We start from the raw sequence: 23,608 nt of genomic DNA, 5'->3' as shown, positions 1-23,608 counted from the left end.
CCCGGGGCGCTGCGCGATGGGACCACCCTAGGTGGCCGCGCGGAGCAACGGGGTACCTGCACAGATCGTTTAAGCCTTAGTTTGTTTTCTAGTTCGTTTAAGATATAAAATCGTTTATTTTAGGCATGTTAGAGTGAATTAAGGTCCAAGTAAACATCATACAACTAAAATACCATTCATAATTCGTTTTCCCTTGACCAAGATCAGATCTTTGTGAATAAATCGAAGATTCTTTCCTTAAATCGCATATACTTGCTTAAATGGGCCAAAAAGCCTATATTTGGTTCATTTTAGCTATTCTTATATAAACACATCATAATTCCCTGCGGTAAACCTTAACCTAACTCTACTACATCTCCTCCAGCCGTCACCTACCTCTGCTCATTCTCAAACCTTTCGGTTTTTGCATATTCGTTAAAGACACAAGCCTTGACGTTTGACTTTGCTTATACGTTGATCTTTGACTCGTTATATCTCTTGATCCTTTCACTTTCAAGCTAATTCCCTGTTGTATTCCCTGCTGTAAACTGTAAAATCGTTCATACATATTCCCTAGTCAATAACCTTCAATCAATTTCGGTGATTGAAGGGTATTGACTTGTCAATTCGCTTAAAACCCGATGAAGGGTAAAACCGTCAACAACTTTGACTTCTCGTTTTCTCATACTTCTGGTCGGATTCAATGTTCGGTCCAGAAGATTTTTCTTTTCGTAATTAAATTTTAAGGGTTTTGACCAAAACCCGACTCCCGACTCGAAGTTCGAATTCTGGTCAGACTCGACTCGTTTAAACATTAAAATCAACATAACTAGAGTTCTACTCATCCGTTTAGATTGATTCCAGGGGCATTAAGTTCGTTTTTATTTATAGTTTCATATCACAAAGTTTCAGATTCTAATCATTAATCTTGTTGGACACGTATTGGACGACTCGCTTAAATCATTAGTTCGTTTGTCAAATTTATTAATCATTTGTCTTCCGTCTAAGGTGAGTTTTATCATTCCCCTATTTTACTCGATTTTCATAAAAGTTTTGAGGATATATGCATATATAATACCATACATACATATCTATATTTACACACATATCAAAAATAGCAAACGTGTAAGTGTGTGTGATTAATAAAATCTACTTGTTTTGTGCTTATGTGTTATTGTGTTGATTCGCTTGACATATCCCCTTGGAGAGGGTTCTCATTCTATTGACCACCGCTCGATTCGCTTGGCAACGATCTTATTCTTATTTGCTCATGTTTGATTACCGGCGCCCGATTCGCTTGGCAATGGTTTAATCGACAACTTACTTGCTTATGGTTTGGTTTCATTGCCGTATTTATTACGTTTTGCTTATTTATCATATTAACAATATTTTGGTGTCAAAACTTGGTGGTAAACTCACTCAACATGTTTGTTGACAAAACTCCATTTTCTACGCATATGCAGGTTGCCTGAGTTAAAGAATGAACACTTAGAAAGAAATTAGGATTATAATGAAGACATACAAGGATTTAGACTTGTTGTATTTGTTTAATTGAATTGTTTGGTTGTATTTGATTATTGTGTGTATTATTTGAACAAAATAATTAATTCGATATTGTCATTTATATTTACGAAAGTATCTTCGAGCTGTGAGCAATCGGATCACGTCCCTGCATTTCCGCCTTAGGTTGGGGTGTGACATCGGATTTACGTAATCATTTGGGTGACGATTATGTGAATGATGCTTGTATTTGTTATATCGGGAATAAGTTCTTTTTCAAGTCGCTATTGAAGATATTTTCAAAACATGAAAGCACGTAAGGAACAATTATAATATGCAATATCTTTTTATTTAATGACTTTGTATAGTATCAAAATGCTAACGATATATATATTTGTTATAATAGTAATATTGAATTTTATTTATCTAACTGAATGACGACCCGACCCGACTCATTCGGGCCCGAAAACTTTGACACTGGAAAAAAATCAAGCATAAAAAAATTCCGAACCCATAAAAAAAAGTTTTTGGCTCCGCCACTGGATACTGATATTTAAAATATAATTCGGAAAATATTGGTACCGTAACGATACTGATTTTACGCATCCCAAAACATAACCTAGAACCTAAAATTACAAAGATTTAAAATCAACTTTAAAAAATCTTCTCATAAAGATCTAAAACAATAATTGCCGTATTAAACTGAAAATAACGGAAATCCCGTACACTTTAATTGAAAAAGAAACTAAAACACATGTCTATTCCCAACGAAAATATTTATATTTATAGAAACAATAAATAAAAAGATGATAAATGGATAAGACAGTGGCATTTCCGTAATAAAGACCAAATCATAAAAAGTCTTGGCCGGCGCCTCTGGTTTCCAAATTGGTTTCTCCGCAAACCAAATCATAACAATAATAATAATCTCAAGACACACACACACCTTCAATTCACGTATGTAATGCATCAGAAGAAATCAGACCTCCAGATCGGAAAAGATAGCACCGGTTTCTCTTCCGATTTTAACCCTAATCCGATTAATATTGATAATCGCAGTGAGGTGACGTCACCACCAAACCCTAATTTCACCCTGATTCAAATAGACGATGCTGAAACCCCCAAATCAACACCCCACAAACGACCTCTTTTCTCCCAAATCACGTCAAACCCGTTTACAAAACCACCCGTTTTCTCCAATTCAACCAAAACCCATTACTCTAAGCGGCTTTGCAGCACGAAAGCCGCCGCCTTTAACCTCATTCGCCGGCTCTGGCGAGTCCGCCGCCGCCGGACCCACCTCCGGTTAATTGTGTTACTCTCTTTACCGTTTTTCTTCTTCTTGGTTTCACAGCCTAGTGAATCTTTTATGCTTGATTTCTTATCTGCTTTTGCTTTCTCTACTGCACTGTTGGTTTCACTAAATCTTGGTATTCCCAAATTGCCCTCAGTTGGGTTGTTTTCCCTAAAACTTGCTAGGTCTTTTCCTGTTAAGTTGTACCCGCCATACCCTTTGTCAAGACGGTACCTTTCGGTGCTTCGGTCAATCGGGTCAAGGCGAAAAGGGAATAATAATAATCATCATCATAGTGTTAATAGTACAGTGGAAGTGTACAACAATGGTGATGTGTATGAAGGGGAGTTTCACAAGGGGAAGTGTTCTGGTTGTGGTGTGTATTATTATTACATGAGTGGGAGGTACGAGGGTGATTGGGTTGACGGGAAGTATGATGGTTACGGTGTGGAGACGTGGGCGCGGGGTAGTCGGTATAGGGGGCAGTATGTGCAAGGTTTGAGGCATGGGTTTGGTGTGTATAGGTTTTACACGGGTGATGTTTATGCGGGTGAGTGGGTGAATGGTCAGAGTCATGGGTGTGGAGTTCATACTTGCGAGGATGGGAGTCGTTATGTTGGAGAGTTCGAGTGGGGCGTTAAACATGGTCTTGGTCACTACCATTTTAGGTAAATTTTTTACTTTGTTTCGTCGTTCTTGGAATTGGTTGCTTTGTTATGTTGCCTTAGTGTTTGCTGTGATTGTTCTTGATGGTGAATTGGTGTAGATCAGTAGATGTGTAGATCATAAGTGCATATGCTTGGATAAGATGTTAGATAAACATATTAATCTTGCTTGGTACATTTAGTGTAGTAATTTGTTCCAATTGCATGTGAAGATCTTGGTTACAACAAGCCAATTAGTGTAAACTTAGGAAATGAGTTAGTAAAATCAACTTATTAAATGAGTCGGAAGCAAGAAAAACAAGAAAAGAAGAATTCTCACAAAAGGGTGATGTAAAACTGAATATACTTACCATTACATGAGGTGTCCTCATACAGTGAATTATAAACTTGGTAGGTATTTTCAAATTTTCGCATTTAGAAGCTGGTAAATCCGTAAATAAATGTTGAAATTAATGACTTAAATAGGCGTGTAAATCACCGCAATTAGTGATGTACAAATTTTACACTAGAAAGGAAAGAATTCAGAAAGGGCTAAAAAACAAGGAATATCTTTATTGACGAAATCAGGGCTCAGATGTTGCCATTATGGATTTGTCTGACGTCAGTTCGCCACATGATTCGGTTCGTCTCGACCTTTCTGTTTGATGCTTTTAGGCTTTGTAACTCCACTTGTGGCCCAGGTTATGCTCGTTTGAAGTTTGGCCCTTTTCTACAATGTTTCCATCTATCCAACTGGTCCAACTGAGAGTCTACTAAGTACTAACTCTAGGATCAGCTCCTCTTCAGATTGTCATAAAGTTGTCATAAAACGGTCTATGATAGTTAAGTCGGAATCTTTTCCAGCTTTTAAGTCACCAATTCCCTTAACTTATTATGTATTTCATATAAAAGTATTTAAATCTTATTCTTTGTTTTATAGGAATGGTGATACATATGCAGGCGAATATTTTGCAGACAAGATGCATGGTTTTGGAGTATATAGATTTGCAAACGGTCATAGATATGAAGGTTCATGGCAAGAAGGAAAAAGGCATGGACTTGGTATGTACACTTTCAGAAATCGAGAGACCCAATCGGGCCACTGGCAGAACGGCGCCCTCATTGTACCAAGCTCACAAAGTGCCATGCACCCTGTATCCCCTGTTGCGGTTTACCATTCCAAAGTCCTTAATGCAATTCAGGTATTTATAATCTTCCATATATTTTAATATAATTTGTGAATAGCTATTTGATTATGTGAATGAACAGGAAGCGCGAAGAGCTGCTGAGAAAGCATATGATGTAGCCAAAGTTGATGAAAGAGTTAACAGGGCTGTTGCAGCCGCTAATAGAGCCGCCAATGCCGCCAGAGCAGCCGCCATAAAGGCGGTGCAGAAACAGATGTACCACGTGCCTAACCGTGACGGGCTTCCTTTCCCAATGGTTCAAAACTTCCATAATCTATCAACCCGGTTATCGGTCTGAGTTTATCCCATTGAGTTTTCGAGTTTTGTTTTTACTTGTAAAGTTTAACAAATAACAACTACTGATGTTAATATAAGTCCAAATCTGATTGATATTTCTTGAATTTTGGTAGGGGTGTAGTAATATGTATATTATATGTGTTCATGTTGAGATGTAATTAGATGTGTTTTGAAACAACAAAACAAGGTTCTTAGTTTAAAGATATTGTTAGAATATATCCAAATATTTTAATGTTTAGATATATATTTGTCAAAGTTGAAGTGAAGCTTTAAATAACTAAACCTGGAATCCAACCAAAAACTTTGATACAGTATTTGAATCAAAGCCCCAAGACATTTTCTAGAGTGTAACTTATTATTGTATAAGAGTAAACTAGCCTAATCAATCATCTTCTGAAATTTTTATCATTTTATTTTGTCATCGTATTCAAAACTTTCGTTTCCAAATCTTGGAAGTTGTTTAGTGCTTACTCTCAAATTCATCGTTACACAGTAGTAGAATAGTTTTCATAATTATTTTGCTTCTTATTGTTAAAAGATACTTAATTTTATTATGGCTTCAATTTACTTTTATCATATTACGTTTTGCCATTTTAGATACCCCCGTCTCTAAATTTTAAGTTCTAACCATAAACAACTGTTTTCTTTTCCTGATAAAGTTAAGGCGGCACTATACGTTGGTCATTTTATTAATTCTTGGTGACTTGGTGTACCATAAAAACATTTTTTTGAGAAAACCACAATATAAAGCTCTTCATTAACAAATTCCGAAATCTATGATCACATAACCAATTACACCTATCCCATTGTGGATCAAGATCACTTCAAGAGTTCATGACTACTACTAGGGCTGCTTAACGAGTAAGTTGAGTCATTTTCAGTTTGGGCTTGAGTTCAACGTTAAATGGCCGTGAATTGAAATTCAAGTTTTGAGCACAACTTGTAAAAATCTCAAGTTCGGACAAGCCAGTTCGTTTAAACCAAAATTAATATATAATACGTAAGTTAAAATTACTATTATAGTGTGGTCTCTTGTGGACAGATGAACCATATTATATATTATATAAACTTATATATAAATGGAATTGAGATATAACTTATAAACATTAATATTTTGGATACACTTTTAAACAAGAAACGAACTTTTTGAATAGTTGTGTAGACCACCCATCGCTTGGATTTTTCAACAAGTTTAATGAATAATAGATAATTCAACAAACTATATTTGAAATATAAATGCATAGATGGTTAAATTGGTTTACTTTTACTTTCATGTAATTTCTTTTTTGGTCTTGTTGGTGGCTTTCCTGCGGGTTGTGGAGGGAGCTTGTTTGTTTTTTTGGTGCAGATTTACAAAAGTATTTAGTTCAAATATGTAAATACATACACTGGTAGCTATTGTTCAGTAAAAAAAAGGAGATTTGAAAAGGTATCGATGATAAGATGCACTGTATTTAAGTTAATTATTCGAATATTTAAATATATACACTGGTAGTTATTGTTTTTAGCGAAGTTTCATGTTTTATTATTTTAACTTAAGAATCCAAAAACATTTATATACTTTGAAAGTTATACTTCTAGAAGTTGCCATTGATGATCTTAATGATGACGAAGATACGTTGACATTCATTTGTAAATAATTTTTAGTTATATTAGTAATTAGGTTATTGTTTTGTGTCGTCTTTTAATTAGCATAATATTAATTTTTATGATATTATTTATTTTTAATCTGAAACTTTAGAAATTTTACGTCAGTAAATTTATCTGCACTAGTAACAATAATATGAATAGTTAATTAATGTCATATTATTAAATATAATTTGGATTCTAATGCACTATTTCTTTTAAAATACTTAATTGTGAAATCAAATCCAAAAGGTTGTTAGTTGTATATAAACTACTGAAATGCAACAACAGGAAAAAAAATAATAAAAAATAAAAAAATCAAGGCTAAATTATGTTGCTATACATTTTAATTAGAGAAATTGCACAAATACTTCATGTGGTTTAAGTATATTGTTGTCATTCTTACTTCGGTATGATATAAGATAGTTAAGGTGTGAAATAAAAAGTCAATGATTCAAACATTGTACAAAGCAATGGTAATATTTATTAGGTAAAATAAACCACGTTGATAATTTTGGTTTCCAAATTTTTTAAATTGTGAATTCAGTCCAAACATTTATGAAAGGGTTGCACATTATATAATGTGTGATTCACATGAGGATAATTGTGTTTTCTTAAATTTGTAATCCTAATAAAATTCTTAAACTATATAGACAAAAATTAAAATTTGGTTTAAATTACGAGTACCTTCCGTGTAATTTAAGATAAAAGCAAGTACTTAACAAAATAAAAATGCTAGATGGAATAATTCTTTATGAATTGTGTTACTTTCATATTTTTAATACTTAGACATTTATAGATTTAAAGTATGGAACCATCCAAAAAAAATAATAATAACAAAAATAAAATAAAAAAAAATCTTGAATAAGTTAGATAACAGCGGAACGCGTATTAGACATGTATTAGTAATGATAGTCTCATATCCGGCAAGTACCTGATTAATCAATACTTATCAGGTGTCGGCTATGCTCGTTATTTGTAAAAAAAAAATACCTGCAAGAATTATCAAGTAAAATTTATACTATTATAGTTTTATATAACTTTATTACCCAACGAAATCAGCAATATAAAAACTAAAAAAATCAATGGATTAGTGGAATACTCTATTAACCAATGACAAAAGAAAATGAAAGGCAAATATTTTAGGGTACGATTCGAATAAGTACATATGTATATTTTGGGTAATTAGACTAGATATCACCTAATATCATATCCGTATCCAGAGACTTTTAATAGTAATATCTAGGGGTGAACAACTTAACCGCCATAACCGTTTAACCAAACCATAACCGACATAACCGAACCGATTTTAAATTTTAATATAAGCATTGATAGGTCTGGAGGTAGCATGACGAAAGTATTCGCTGTCTTTTCTTAAATTTTAATAGTTGTGGGAAAAATATAGTCAATTAGCCAAATCTCGAATCTTTTCATTATTTCAAAAAATGTTATTAAAAATAAATTCGAAACCTAAATCACGTTTAAAATTCTAAGTTTATTTTGTTTGACATTTTTAAATCAAAACTTTGAACCCGTAACAAATTTGATGATAATTCTACTTGCATTCTCAAACTTTTAAAAATACTTATATTACCTCTTTTTTGCCCGTAACAAATTTTGAGCCAAATGTAGTTAACTTGTACCACACAATTTATTTACCAACTTTTGACCCGTAACAATCAAATTTAAGTTCCATAAAAAACCTGAAACAATCGTTGATAAAAATAAAAAAACCGAAAAACTGACTATGATAAACTTTATTATATATGAAAGTGAATGGTATATATTATTACATTTCAACATATATATAGTTTAGTAAATTAACTGAAAAATAAATGAATAGATTTAAAGCATATATTTAAAATTTATAAGAATATTTATTTTTATAAAAATGTATAGTATATATAATAAAATAGAGTTTAAAGGAAAGTGAATTATTTAGTCATCTTATAAATATGTTATAAATAGAGTGTAAAAAGAAAAGTGAATAATTATTGATCTATGACGTAGTTATTAGTTTGAAGAGAAAAAAGTTATGAGGGTTAACCACAAACTGACACGTGTCCACAGTTATTTTACTTTATTAGAATAGGTAGATAATAATAGTAATAAATTAATAATAGTTAATAATGATAATTCTACCGATAAAATGGTGTAGTCATATTGTAACTTGTATTAGTCGAACTCACGTAACAATGTAAAGTTCAAATTATTAACCTTTTATCGGTAAACTAAGGAGAAATTTGAAGTAAATAAAAGTAAGGGAAGAAAATGGCTTTAAAAATAGAAAGTGTGAACAATATGTGAAATGAATTCCCACCGTTCTCAGAATGACCAATCCGAACAAGATTTGTCATAAACTTAATAAAAGTAAAAGATTAATCAGCTTTTACTTTAATCACAATATTAATATATTCAATCCACTCAAACATGTAGATTAAATTAACTATAAAATCCGAAACTCCACCTAGTTGCATTAATCGTTTTTCAGATTTTATTATTGGCCTATTAGGGAAACGATAATAACATACTGAAGAAACACTAAGTGAACCAACGGGCAGATTATAGATAATCTGGGGGTTAAGTAATGTTTCCCATGAGGATGAGGTCCAGCAGAGAAGGTTGTTCTTCAGGGGACCTGCAAAACAGACACCGTAAGCTCGTCACTGAGAAGGGGGGGGGGGTTCCTCCTTGTGACCACCCTCCGGCGTGAGAATCAGACTAGATTGCTCTGAATATAAGTGTATATTAAGAGATTGCTAGATAAGATTGAGATATCAGATGATGTCCTTACCATTCCAAGGTGTTGGAGTATTTATAGCCGAAGGTAGGTTTCCTAGAAGTTACAGCCGGCTGAATAGTATTCCTGTTCCACCAACAGTGGACTACGCACAGGCCATGCTGGTTGGTGGATAGGCTACGGCCAACAGTAACAAGGTCGGCTGTACACTGTTCCTTTACTGCCGGCTACGCACTGTTCCACCAACTGTAGGCTGCGCACGTCCCATTGTAAGGGTTGGTGAGTAGGCAGCGGCTAATAGTGACAAACAGTACTAGAGGGTGCTCCTCCTCGTACTGTTGTCGGTGAGCTGTCACCCTGTGATTGGTTCACGGGCTGTTCTGGTCAAATCGTCTTCTGCCCATACCTTAGTAGGTATAGTACAAAAGATATTCCAGAAGCATACGGACTGGCTCATTTAGGTGGGAGAATTCCCGCCTTGCTCATTCCTTCATGTGACTACTGAAGTAGCTAGTGCCTTGTGCGTGTAGCCTTGCTGTTAGTGCGGGTAGCCTTCCCTGATGGCTTGTATCCGCAACTGCGGGAACAGGCGGGGTACTTCACCATTGGGAGGCTTTCCCTGCGGGTACAGCCGGCGTACTGCGCGTAAGGTTCTTTGAGCATGGTGGGTCCTGCGGGAGCAGTTGGTCGTTGCGCAGACGTCCCCGTTCAAGGTGAGTCTTACGGGTCCAACTGGGCTCTGCTGGGACCTACCTCTTCACATACTCATGTCCCAGCTAGAGAGTTGTCGTGTCATCTTTACGCAAGTCGGGTCTCAAACATAACCTAATGAATACTTAAAACGTTACAACCTTAACAACTTGATAGAAAATACATAGCCTAGCTAACTCATTACATTTATACTTGGAAAGTTTTCTTTTAATCCTGAATAGCATAGATAACCTGTGTCTAAGCGTGAAACACACAAAGAAGTGTGTCATATCCAACTAGTGAAATAGAGACTAACAAAGTTACATGAAAATAACCAGTCTTTAAATCATTTTGTTAAAACTAATATTTAAACAAATTAAAATACTCAAAGCCTGGCTTGACCTCATAACAAAAAGGGATACAATCATTAATCACACTTTTTTCTCTCCACTATTAATCTTGCCTAGACTTTCATACCAAGCAACCGACAAAATGAAGAAGTCAAATCTTTTATTTTTAAAAGTCGTCAACTCTTTTTGATTAAACGTCCACATTAATGCTTTTCAGAAGAAGAAAAAAACCTTCCACGTTAAAACTTTTATAACATGATTTTATACCTTTTCTATCTAACTTAACAAGTTGGATACCCCATTATTCACAAAGAAACTCTAATGCGGTCGCCGGTTAACTCATCCGAAACTCTTAAACCCGTGCGTTGCTTGTATAACATGTTATAATCTAATGTTAAAAAGGAAAGAAGTAATAAAAGAATAAAAATCAAGATAGACAAGAGCAACAAATTATTTAAAAACCTTGACGGGAATCAAAACTATTTCTTTATTTAGTAAATTTAGATTTTAATCATTTTTATATAAGATTTGACTTAGTAGTCCCTTTTTTAAAATGTAATTTTAATAATATTTTAATGTAATTACAAATTCAAGTATTCAACCCTTTAAAATAAAAAGGACATGTTAAAACTTAAAAGGACTTTATTACCATATTTGAATTAACTTATGTAACCAAACATGAGCTCAACTTTGTAACTTAAACCATATATATACACTATAAGAATTTCATAATTACAAGTAAAAAGAGAATTAATATAAAACAAAAGTAATTATTGATATAATATAAGCATGAAAGGCAAAATCGTGTACTTTGAAGCGCAGTCAACTAGAGTGTTTGACCGAGTCAATGACAATAGTCATCTAAATCAACGGTTCTGATTAGGCCTCCCAAAATCAGCAATTTTTCGGGATCTGTTAGCACAGTATGCTTTAGTAACGGATAAATGAGGCTTCACCGGAACCCTAATTTCGCCGGATAAAACACCGTCCGGCTGCATTCCTTTCTGGTTCCATTGCCGGTTAGGACTCGCACGAACCAACGGACTCAAACAGTATTTAAAACCAGACAGATTCCTCCGGTGTCCGCCACCGCCACGCGCCGGAGTCCGCCGCGGCGTGTTCTTCCACGATCCGGCAGACTCGAATTCATCTACATCCTCATCCACGTCAGCTGCATCGGAGTTTCTCACCGGTGACATTCCTCGATCTCGGCAGTACGGCCGCCGGACCGGACCTCCGGTGGTTACCGTGGATTTGTCAACACAAACCGGCTGTTTTCTCCGGCGACGACCGCGTACGACGGTCGAGAACCACGACGGTGATAACGTGGCGTCAACGGAATCAACTGTTTTCCGGTTTCTAGATCTGAAAATATATTGAAACGATAGAAACCTAATGAAACTCCGTTTCTTAGTCGGTTCAACGCCGGAAGTTGAATCCGGTTCAATTTCCGGCGTTTTATAAAACAGTTGTTCGGAGACGGTGTGACGATGACGTGGCCGATCGTTACGGCATATGTTATCGGACTGATTCCATGTCCGGCTATGGATGTACGGAGAAACCGAGCGAGGCTGAATCTGAGCCTGAGCTTGAGCTTGAGCTTCTAATTGTTGTTGAGCAGCAATAACAGATAATAGACGTTCACGGAGACAACACGCGCATACGCCGACGGTACTACCGAGATCGGTGTAATGCTTCTTACACCTCATCTATAGATATATACAAATCTGTATCTGTCTATGGATATGATGTTATAATTTGCAATGGATTCAACAGAAGCTTGTGAATTAGCTTGTGGATTGGATTCAATAGGTGTAACGCTTGTGAATTAATTATTCAAATTGATGATGAATTCAAGTGTTTCAGGTTGTGAGGAAGAAAGAGAAACGATGAAACGCTAGCAAATGGGAAGAATGTCTATTACTTCGCTTCGTTATTGTTTATACAAATACAAATTAGTGTGTGTGTGAGTTTGTGTTGTCGTGTTGAATTTACATTTTACCTCCTTGTGATTTTAATTTGAATTTTAAATATCTAGTATTTTATTCATTTCATATTATACTTATTTATACTCGTACTTAAAACTACTTTTACTAAAAATGGTAAGGAAGAGTTGTAACTTATAAGTGGAAGGTAGAGGTGCACAAAACGGTTTAAAACTTAAAACCGGTTTGGGTTAAAATCGATTCAATTTGGTTAACAAAAGTCAAAACCAGTTTATGATTTGTTTTGGTTCGGGTTTAAACTGGTTTCAGTTCAGGTTTTGACCAGTTTTTGCTCGATTAATGCCAATTTCGGTGGAGAAAATTGCAAACCGGTTTCAAACCTATGGTTTCAATTGGTTCCAAAACAATTTTTACATAATCGGTTGCAAACCAGTTCGGTTTCGATTTGATTTTCGGGTCCGTTCGGTTAACCGGTTTAACTGCCCACCTCTAGTGAAAGGGCAAAGTTGATTGGCAACAGGGGGCGATTAAACCAAAAAAGAAAGAATAAAAAAATTGCATAACGTTGTCTCATAGCACTGTCACGTGGTAGTGGGTTTTTGCAAGTTCACCCTCTAATTCGCTTACTCTTACTTATATTTGGTACGCCCATGTAGTCCAATTATTATGTTTTTTTTATTATAATGTATTCGGAATAGTATTAAATAGTAAATAAAAATATTTGTACATGCTACAAGAGTTGGCTCATCTCTAACGCTTCAGATATGAAAAATCATTGGATTTTGGAATATTATAGATCATTATGAACATCACCACAAACATGATTGACGAATGACGAACATAAGCGATACACAACTCACTGCACAAAGATGACATGACTCATATAATACATGTCTTGTTCATTGATTGTTGAAGTCATTAATGTGGTTTAATTCGATACCTTAAAATATAAAACACCTAAAGCAAATATATATTTTGCAATCTTTTTATTAAAACTTGTACCTTTATATCCATTTTCCTAATTAAGACTTTTACTCTTATCCAAATGTAAGACAAATAAGCTTGCAGGTAAACATCTACAATTTTGAAACTCAGATATTCAAAATGTGTAAATATAAACTGGATGGGTCAAACATGTAACTAAGGTAACATGACGGGCGTATAAGGAATAATTGATCGGTTAGGAAAACGATAACCTGACAGCGTGGTGTACACAAATTTTACACGTACTATAACAATACAAATAATATTCTTCCTTTTACAAGAATATATATATATATACATATATATACATATATATATATACACACTAGGCGGGTGCCCGCGCGATGTAGCGGAAAACGCGGACTTATGTGTGTTTATTGTTCGGTTTGAAATCGTGAAACCGTTCAAACCGGTCATTGGTTTGATTTCATGATTTTTTTTCTTTAAAATTTTCAACGGGGTGGTTTCGGTTTTCGACGACAAAAAATCCATTACTAACGGTTTGTTTGGCTCACGATTTAATTTAAAAACTATAAAAAAAACCGCAAATGCCCATACGTAAAATGTAGTTTTTTTTTAAATGAAAAAATTATAACAATACGATACTCAAATTAAAGATAATAAAATGTTCGTTTTTATGGTGCAATGTTTTATAAAAAAATTTAATGTACAAAAAAGTTATGATCGTTCAAATTTCGTAGGGGAAATTGGATTAAAAGTGAAAATAAAAAGAGTATATAGGTAAAAGATTAAGGATCATAGTTGTAAATATTGTTTAAATTTACAAAAGATGATAGAAATTAAGAGATTAAATTGTAACTATATTTAATGAATTAAAAGTGCACGTGATGTTTATCATTCAAAAGACTATATTGTCTTTTTCTATATGCTTTGTTAAGTTATAACTTATGTATTATATTTTGTATTTTACTTAAAACCATATGTCTTAATTTATCCATCTCTCACTCATTATATATATATATATATATATATATATATATATATATTATCATTTAATGTATAACTTTATAAAGACAAATTTGGAGATGTTGGAACATGTTTTCCAACAATAAAATAAAAGAATCTTTAAATCATATTATACTATTATAATCAAAACGAATAATTAGGTTGTTTACATTCATTTAAAATAAAATATAAAATTTATGAGCTAGGAAATACGGTCTTCAAAAGCTACAAATCAATCCACCATCCTGGTTGTTTGGGTCATCTAGATAGTCTACCATAATAATTTGGTTTTAACGATTTAGATCGGCCTTTTAAATTTAAAAACGATAATTTATATAGTTTTTTTTAGAAATGATAATATATATGAGAATGTTCATGTGTATTTTAGTCTCAACATGAGAACGTAGAAAATAATACCAATTTATAAAAAAATGAGAACGTAAGAAACAATACCAAACTACAATACCAATCTACATAAACAATTATTTATAATAACAAAGAAAAAAACCTAAAAATTACAACAAAAGAATCAAAATCAAGAACAAAATAATAACAGCATATACCAGCAAATACTTATATCAGCAAAAAAAAAACTAATAATAACAACAAAATAAAAATAAGCAAATACTTATAACGCCTCATAATCGAAAATTAGCAAATACGAACAAAAAATAACAAGAAACATTTATAAAAATAAACCTAATAATAACAGCAAATTGGTTCTCATTGTTTTCATGTTAAGAATAAAATGTATTTGATCATGTTTATATAAATAATAACTAAAAAATTGTATTAACTGTTTATTCTAAAACTGTAAGGCCCCGTTCCCAGTAACCCTACTTTGGTGTTGGATTTACTTATAAACATAGTTCTAAAATCAGAGTTGATTAAAACTTTTCGCGGAATACTTAATATTAAACATTCTTACAAAACATAAATACTTGTTTTGAACAAAATACATTAAGTCTTTAATGATAACATAACAACACGTGGATCTTCCGTCTTTGATTCCAGTCTTCATCCAATTGCCACGTATCTCTCCTTAAGCAATCTGTCTCATCCTAATCACATGCGTGCATACTAAAAGTCAGCTACGCTGAGTGAGTTCTAGTTTAACAAGTTACAGGATTATTCTTACACGTTCTTTTATTTACCAACAAACATTACTTGTATTATTCTTACACTTTCTTACAAACGTACAACTATTCTTACATTCTTGCACAGATATTATAAGGGTCTACCACCCGACCTCTTGCACAGATATTATAAGGGTCTGCCACCCGACCTCTTGCACCGATATCATAGAGTCGGCCACTTTATTTTTGCCCAGGTATTATCCAACACTCATAAAATTTTGGGTCAAATTTGACAAGTTTATAAAGTTAAAGGACTAAAATATTCATGAGGTAAGTAATGGGAAAAGTATGATAAAGAAAAAAAAGCATTCTTATGCTAAAAGAATAAGTAAGGAAACTCTATCCCGCATGGAAAGTGGGAAAGAATTAAAATCACTTTATAAGGAAGGAGTTATCCATGGTAATGTTCTTGTATGGCCAACCACTCTCACTAGTCCTAGCAGAGGGTGCAAAGCACCCGACGCGCACGGACACGGACTCGGACTCGGGGCGATGGGCGAAATGTGGCGTTTTGATGGCGCACTTTGCACTTCGCACGCTCGCATCGCCGCGAGCTGCATAAGGGCCGCTTTAGTATTTTTGAGCTATGATCAAGATGTGACAAACTACCAAAGACCAGGGACTGAAAATGAAATTTTAGCATCTTTGCGATACGCGAAGATGACAAGAAAGACAATTTCGCGATACGCGAAGATGCAGGATGTAACATCCCGAAATTTAACCCGGTGACCAAAAATCTATCTTTTGTAAATAAATGATATTTTCATTATTTTAAAAGATTTCAGATATTTTATTCAAAGTTATTTCATAAAAGTTTATAGAAAAATGTTTCGTTTTACAAAATTTATGGACTCGGCTAATCTCGACCCGTAGGTAGCCAACCCGCGCCTAACCAAACCCGTAGTATATAAACGAAAGTTCTTGACACTTCCACCATTTTCACCCAACTCTTTCACTTGCACCCACCCAAACTCTCTCATTTCTAGAGAGAGAAGCTAGAGAGAGAAAGTCCTCAAATCACAAATCCGAGCCCGGAATCTTGTTCCTAATCGTTTTTGGTAAGTCCCTTTCGAAAATCATCCGTTTTCATAACCATTTTCGGCCTCAAATCGAGCAAAAACTCCCATTTTCGTAACTTGAGTTTTCGGGTCAAAAACCGACTTGTTTTGGTGTCAAAATGCAAGCTTTTGTGTTTAAAAGTACTAGGAATCGATATCCCTTTCAATCCCGAGCATTTCCATGTCAAAAACTTCGATTTTGGGTCAAAAATCTGGAAAATCTGGAAAACCCGTAGGTTTCTCCGTCGCCCAGCTTGAAGGAGTCGAATCAGACTCATTCGATCGAACCAGTCGATCGAACCAGTTCATTCGATCGAAGGAGTCGATCGAACCAGTCCAGTCAACCGAATAGGAAAGCAACCGAATGGTCTCCAACTCATTCGATCGAATGAGCTTCGTATTCGATCGAACGAGTGTCTATTCGATCGAACAAGTTCCATGTCCGACCGAACGAGTTTTCCCAAACTGGTTCGACCGAATGTGTTTCTGGTTCGATCGAGTGTGCCTCAGATTCGATCGAATGTGTGTCTATTCGATCGAATGTGTGCCTATTCGACCGAACGTGTTCCTATTCGATCGAATGTATTCTAATTCGATCGAATGTATTCTTATTCGATCGAATCAAGCCAGAACCAAGCTGTTTTCATCTTTAAAAACCCAGTTTTTGCTCGAGGTCGCGTAAACTCGTTTTCTTAGACTTATAGCACGTTGTTAACCTTATACGTATGTCCAACTCTAGGCTAAGGAGATCTTCTGTAGCACCATCCTAACCCGAGATCAAGGTGAGTTCATAAACCCCTTTTCAACTGTTTTTACTTTATCAAACCACGGGGTGGAAATATGCAAAACACTTTACTTCAAACCTTTATACACTGTTTTACTCTGCTTTTACTCGCTTTCACTTATAACTTAACGTAATGTAAACACCATCACAATTACTTTACTTACTCTATAAATTTGTATCACTTTATGAACTGTTACACTATGAACCATTGTACTATGAACCGTTGCACTATGAACTATATGCTCTATGAACTGTTGCTCTATGAACCACGGTCACTATCTCGACTGCTTTGGGTACTGCGGCACCCATGTAAGTCTCGCACACTCGACTGCTTTGGATACTGCGGCATCCATGTAAGTCTCGCATACTCGACGGCCTTGGATTCTGTGTGAATCCATGTAAGTCTCGCCTCACACTCGCGTGACCTCTATGTGTACTATGTGTTATTATTTGCTCTTTGGTCTATCTGTTATGTGCATTTATCTCAAGAATTGTGAACTATTGTATTGCCTTATACACGTTGTAACTCAATGATCCACGTACACGCTTTTCACACACTATTATGAACTGTACCGAACCATGTATTATACACTACGCTTTTACTTGAACTGTCTTCTCACTTTGAAACTCATAAAACAATAAGCACAGCAAAATATGTTGTAGGAGTGGTGGGTTAGCCGCTGGTACACCCTATATATAAACCCCAACAACCTATTTTGGTGCGCTTGTTCTCTTTCAAACTATTTTTCTAATAGCCGGGATCATACCCAAACATGGTAGAACAAGTTGTAGGAGTGGTGGGTTAGCCGCTGGTACACCCTATATATAAACCCCTACAACTTGGTCTAACATGCTTGTGTATGAAGCCTTTTCCTTTTACAACAAACTTATGTTCTCACTCAACTATTTTTGTAGTTGACGCTTTCTTGCATATTTTTTTCAGGTAATGCTAATAGATGAAGAACAGGGATTTCTAGATGGCCTTAGGAGATGACTGAAGGCGTAGTACTAGACTTAGTATCTGTTGGACTATTGTGGTTTTATTTGTATCTTTTGAACAATGTAACTTGATTATCTATGTATGCATTTCATTTAGACTCTTAACCTGTGTTATGGCTTATTCAATCTGAGACTTCGTCCACGCCCTTGGCATTCCGCCTCTGGCCGGGGTGTGACAGATTGGTATCAGAGCCCAAGGTTATAGAGAATTAGGTATGACCTAGACTATAACTTAGGGACCATACTCTGGATAGTATCATGCATCACTTGCACATATCACACTCGCATACTTGTTAACTGTTTACGTACTACTTGCTTACTTACCAAATATTTACGTGTTACTTGCTTACCTGTTTATCTGTTTAATTAACGCTTGTCTCTCCACCCTGATCTATGTTCGAGCATGATGCCACATATCACTATATCGCCTCTTGTATCACACCTACACATTGTTCGCTTATCTTGTGATCGCCTTACTCTATTGCTATATCCTCGATGTATCTCCTTTGCACTTGTCTCTCATTTTGTCTATTCCCAGAATGCCTCCCCGACGCGCTGATAACTCTGACTCTGCCGAGCTAGCCAACATTATCGCACAACAGATAGCTGCTGTTCTTCCTGGAATGGTGACTCAAATCGCTCAGACCATGCGAGAGGGAGTTCAACCCGCTGCAAACCAAGACCCGAACCCGAACGTTAATGCAACCGATCGACACTACAAGGCCTTCCAAAGTGCCCGACCGACGAACTTCGAAGGATTCGAAGGCGCTGCTGGTCTTCTTCAATGGTTCGAAAAGATGGAAGTTACGTTCGATATCGTTGCTTGCCCGGAAAATCTGCAAGTCCGTTTTGCTGCAAGTATGTTTCTCAAGCGCGCCCTGAACTGGTGGAACAACGAAGTCAGAACTCGTGGCCGTGAAGCTGCCAACGCTTTGTCCTGGACCGAATTCAGGGAAGTCGTCACTCGAGAGTTCGTACCCCGTAGCGAGCAGCAGAAGCTTGAAGCCGAGTTTTGGGAACATAAGATGGAAGGAGCTGATTACCAAGAATACACTGAGCGTTACCACGAGCTCGCCCTTTTGGTACCACATATGGTTACTCCCGCAGAACGTGCTGTTGAAGCTTACCTCCGTGGCCTTCCCGATTGCATGCGCGCTATCCTCATCGCAGCTGATCCCCAGACGGTCCAAGCCGCTGTTCACCTCACCGCTCTTGTGGCCCAAAGCCTAATCAAAGCCGGTCAACTATCTGACGAGCCGAATCGCAAGAAGCAGAAGGTCCTTGCCGCCACCACTACTGCCACTCAAGCTGTTCCCTTGAACGCAGTTGCTCCTGATGCCTCCAACAGACCCCGAGCGGGATACGCCGGTGCCCATCCCAAATGCCACACGTGCCAACGACATCACCCCCAGGGAGTCCAATGCTACAGATGCACCAATTGTGGACGACTCGGCCACCTAGCTAATACCTGCAGATCTGCACCTGCCGTCGCCAACAACGCCGCCCCCAACGCGAGAGCATGTTACGAGTGTGGAGCCACCGATCACCTCAGAAATCGCTGCCCCCGCATCACCGTCGAGATTCCTCCTGCAACAGGACGCGTTTACAGGATCGGAGCCGCCGCAGCCCAGCTAGATCAAGACGCCGCTCCAGGTATGTTCTTTTCCTTTCCTTTCGTCACGATTCTAACCCTTTTCTCCTTACTCTCTTCTTACGACTTTAACCCTCGCCGGAACTGCTCGCCTTTAACCTCTACACGCCCGCACGACTAGTTCAACTCGAATTCTTGACAACACCACTTATGATCAACACACTTTCCACTATTATTATCACTATTACACTTTGTACACTAAGCACTATTACACGAACCACGCACAAACGCAATGCTCTTGTATCCCTTACGCAACGACCAACGAACAAATGTGTTTCACGACCGATTGAACTATTTACGCATTTATACATTTGCTACTTATGTGATTGCCTGATTATGTGATTATGTGTAGAGTTTTCCCTTAAGCACTTACGCGATGGGGTGACAATTGCAAGGACGACGCAAGGTGAAATAACAATTATAGTCCGGAATATAATTGTTAAGTCACAGGTGCGTACGTATGCAAATGTTCCATCATGGTACTATGAGTCCTGAGCCCAATATTCGTGGAGTAAGGGCTACTCAAAGAATGTCGGAGGGGTGGTGGGTTAGCCGCTGGTACACCCTATATATAAACCTCTTCGGCAGGGCGTGTGTAGTTCTGAAGCGGGTATTGGAGGTAGGGACTTGTGGTAGTAAAGTGTGTCGCAAGTCTTGAACCCAATGGCAGTTGAGAGAGTATTCAAGGAAAGTTGTAGGAGTGGTGGGTTAGCCGATGGTACACCCTATATATAAACTCCTACAACTGGAATTGAATATGATCGAATACGAAAAATTGGAATTTAGGGCTTGTGAGGGGATAGGAGTGTCACTGTGAGCCCTAGTCCAAGATCAGCGGAAAGGAGCATTCGGGTAAAGTTGAAGGGGTGGTGGGTTAGCCGCTGGTACACCCTATATATAAACCCCTTCAGCAGTACATGAATGCGCCCGAAGCAAGTCTTGGGTGAATGCTCATAGCTTTGTGTTTGAATGAACTAAGTTGCTCTAATCACTAGAATCGCGAATGAACTATTTGTGCTTATGAACTCACTATTAGAACCACTATGCGCAATTTGTTTTCTCTCTTGGATTGATTACTCTATCTCGAACTAAGTTATCTCATGCTCAAAATTTCATAATATTTAAAAGTTAATATAGGCCATTTGGACGTTATGCATGGAAAGGGAAATTCTCAAATTACGATGAGGGAGTGGTGGGTTAGCCGATGGTACCCCCTATATATAAGCCCCCCTCCTCGTTAATTTGCGAATCCCTGGAAGTGCACATCAAACGAATAACCTGTATTGATTTGGTAGAATCTATTTCATAAGTTGGACCGTGTGCTTGAATTTCGGGACGAAATTTCCTAAAGTAGGGGAGACTGTAACATCCCGAAATTTAACCCGGTGACCAAAAATCTATCTTTTGTAAATAAATGATATTTTCATTATTTTAAAAGATTTCAGATATTTTATTCAAAGTTATTTCATAAAAGTTTATAGAAAAATGTTTCGTTTTACAAAATTTATGGACTCGGCTAATCTCGACCCGTAGGTAGCCAACCCGCGCCTAACCAAACCCGTAGTATATAAACGAAAGTTCTTGACACTTCCACCATTTTCACCCAACTCTTTCACTTGCACCCACCCAAACTCTCTCATTTCTAGAGAGAGAAGCTAGAGAGAGAAAGTCCTCAAATCACAAATCCGAGCCCGGAATCTTGTTCCTAATCGTTTTTGGTAAGTCCCTTTCGAAAATCATCCGTTTTCATAACCATTTTCGGCCTCAAATCGAGCAAAAACTCCCATTTTCGTAACTTGAGTTTTCGGGTCAAAAACCGACTTGTTTTGGTGTCAAAATGCAAGCTTTTGTGTTTAAAAGTACTAGGAATCGATATCCCTTTCAATCCCGAGCATTTCCATGTCAAAAACTTCGATTTTGGGTCAAAAATCTGGAAAATCTGGAAAACCCGTAGGTTTCTCCGTCGCCCAGCTTGAAGGAGTCGAATCAGACTCATTCGATCGAACCAGTCGATCGAACCAGTTCATTCGATCGAAGGAGTCGATCGAACCAGTCCAGTCAACCGAATAGGAAAGCAACCGAATGGTCTCCAACTCATTCGATCGAATGAGCTTCGTATTCGATCGAACGAGTGTCTATTCGATCGAACAAGTTCCATGTCCGACCGAACGAGTTTTCCCAAACTGGTTCGACCGAATGTGTTTCTGGTTCGATCGAGTGTGCCTCAGATTCGATCGAATGTGTGTCTATTCGATCGAATGTGTGCCTATTCGACCGAACGTGTTCCTATTCGATCGAATGTATTCTAATTCGATCGAATGTATTCTTATTCGATCGAATCAAGCCAGAACCAAGCTGTTTTCATCTTTAAAAACCCAGTTTTTGCTCGAGGTCGCGTAAACTCGTTTTCTTAGACTTATAGCACGTTGTTAACCTTATACGTATGTCCAACTCTAGGCTAAGGAGATCTTCTGTAGCACCATCCTAACCCGAGATCAAGGTGAGTTCATAAACCCCTTTTCAACTGTTTTTACTTTATCAAACCACGGGGTGGAAATATGCAAAACACTTTACTTCAAACCTTTATACACTGTTTTACTCTGCTTTTACTCGCTTTCACTTATAACTTAACGTAATGTAAACACCATCACAATTACTTTACTTACTCTATAAATTTGTATCACTTTATGAACTGTTACACTATGAACCATTGTACTATGAACCGTTGCACTATGAACTATATGCTCTATGAACTGTTGCTCTATGAACCACGGTCACTATCTCGACTGCTTTGGGTACTGCGGCACCCATGTAAGTCTCGCACACTCGACTGCTTTGGATACTGCGGCATCCATGTAAGTCTCGCATACTCGACGGCCTTGGATTCTGTGTGAATCCATGTAAGTCTCGCCTCACACTCGCGTGACCTCTATGTGTACTATGTGTTATTATTTGCTCTTTGGTCTATCTGTTATGTGCATTTATCTCAAGAATTGTGAACTATTGTATTGCCTTATACACGTTGTAACTCAATGATCCACGTACACGCTTTTCACACACTATTATGAACTGTACCGAACCATGTATTATACACTACGCTTTTACTTGAACTGTCTTCTCACTTTGAAACTCATAAAACAATAAGCACAGCAAAATATGTTGTAGGAGTGGTGGGTTAGCCGCTGGTACACCCTATATATAAACCCCAACAACCTATTTTGGTGCGCTTGTTCTCTTTCAAACTATTTTTCTAATAGCCGGGATCATACCCAAACATGGTAGAACAAGTTGTAGGAGTGGTGGGTTAGCCGCTGGTACACCCTATATATAAACCCCTACAACTTGGTCTAACATGCTTGTGTATGAAGCCTTTTCCTTTTACAACAAACTTATGTTCTCACTCAACTATTTTTGTAGTTGACGCTTTCTTGCATATTTTTTTCAGGTAATGCTAATAGATGAAGAACAGGGATTTCTAGATGGCCTTAGGAGATGACTGAAGGCGTAGTACTAGACTTAGTATCTGTTGGACTATTGTGGTTTTATTTGTATCTTTTGAACAATGTAACTTGATTATCTATGTATGCATTTCATTTAGACTCTTAACCTGTGTTATGGCTTATTCAATCTGAGACTTCGTCCACGCCCTTGGCATTCCGCCTCTGGCCGGGGTGTGACACAGGACACGTCACAGGACACGTGGCAGACTAGAGCGACACGAGGCAAGCCTACGTGATGACTCGCCTAGGCTAGTGCACCTTCGCGATACGCGAAGAT

The 23,608-nt window shown here is 36.9% G+C and overlaps 2 protein-coding genes across 2 annotated transcripts; one reads left to right on the top strand and one right to left on the bottom strand.

The window, feature by feature from the left end:
• Positions 1-2,443: 2,443 nt before the first annotated feature.
• LOC143625030 (uncharacterized) lies at positions 2,444-5,032 on the top strand. Its single transcript, XM_077095497.1, has 3 exons — positions 2,444-3,441; positions 4,358-4,619; positions 4,687-5,032. Exons 1-3 carry the CDS (start codon positions 2,444-2,446, stop codon positions 4,900-4,902), a joined length of 1,476 nt encoding a protein of 491 aa, XP_076951612.1. The 3' UTR covers positions 4,903-5,032.
• Positions 5,033-11,173: 6,141 nt separating this feature from the next.
• On the bottom strand, positions 11,174-12,016 carry LOC143625029 (uncharacterized). The gene has a single exon (XM_077095496.1). The coding sequence runs from the start codon at positions 12,014-12,016 to the stop codon at positions 11,174-11,176; it is 843 nt and encodes a 280-aa protein (XP_076951611.1).
• Between the last annotated feature and the right edge of the window lie 11,592 nt (positions 12,017-23,608).

The sequence above is a fragment of the Bidens hawaiensis genome, unplaced genomic scaffold, assembly GCF_021521415.1.
Source record: "Bidens hawaiensis isolate Kalapana, Puna unplaced genomic scaffold, B.hawaiensis_p1.1 tig00004020_1, whole genome shotgun sequence".
Taxonomy (NCBI): domain Eukaryota; kingdom Viridiplantae; phylum Streptophyta; class Magnoliopsida; order Asterales; family Asteraceae; genus Bidens; species Bidens hawaiensis.
The sequence above is the reverse complement of the archived record's forward strand: the minus strand, read 5'-3'. Positions and strand labels throughout refer to the sequence as shown.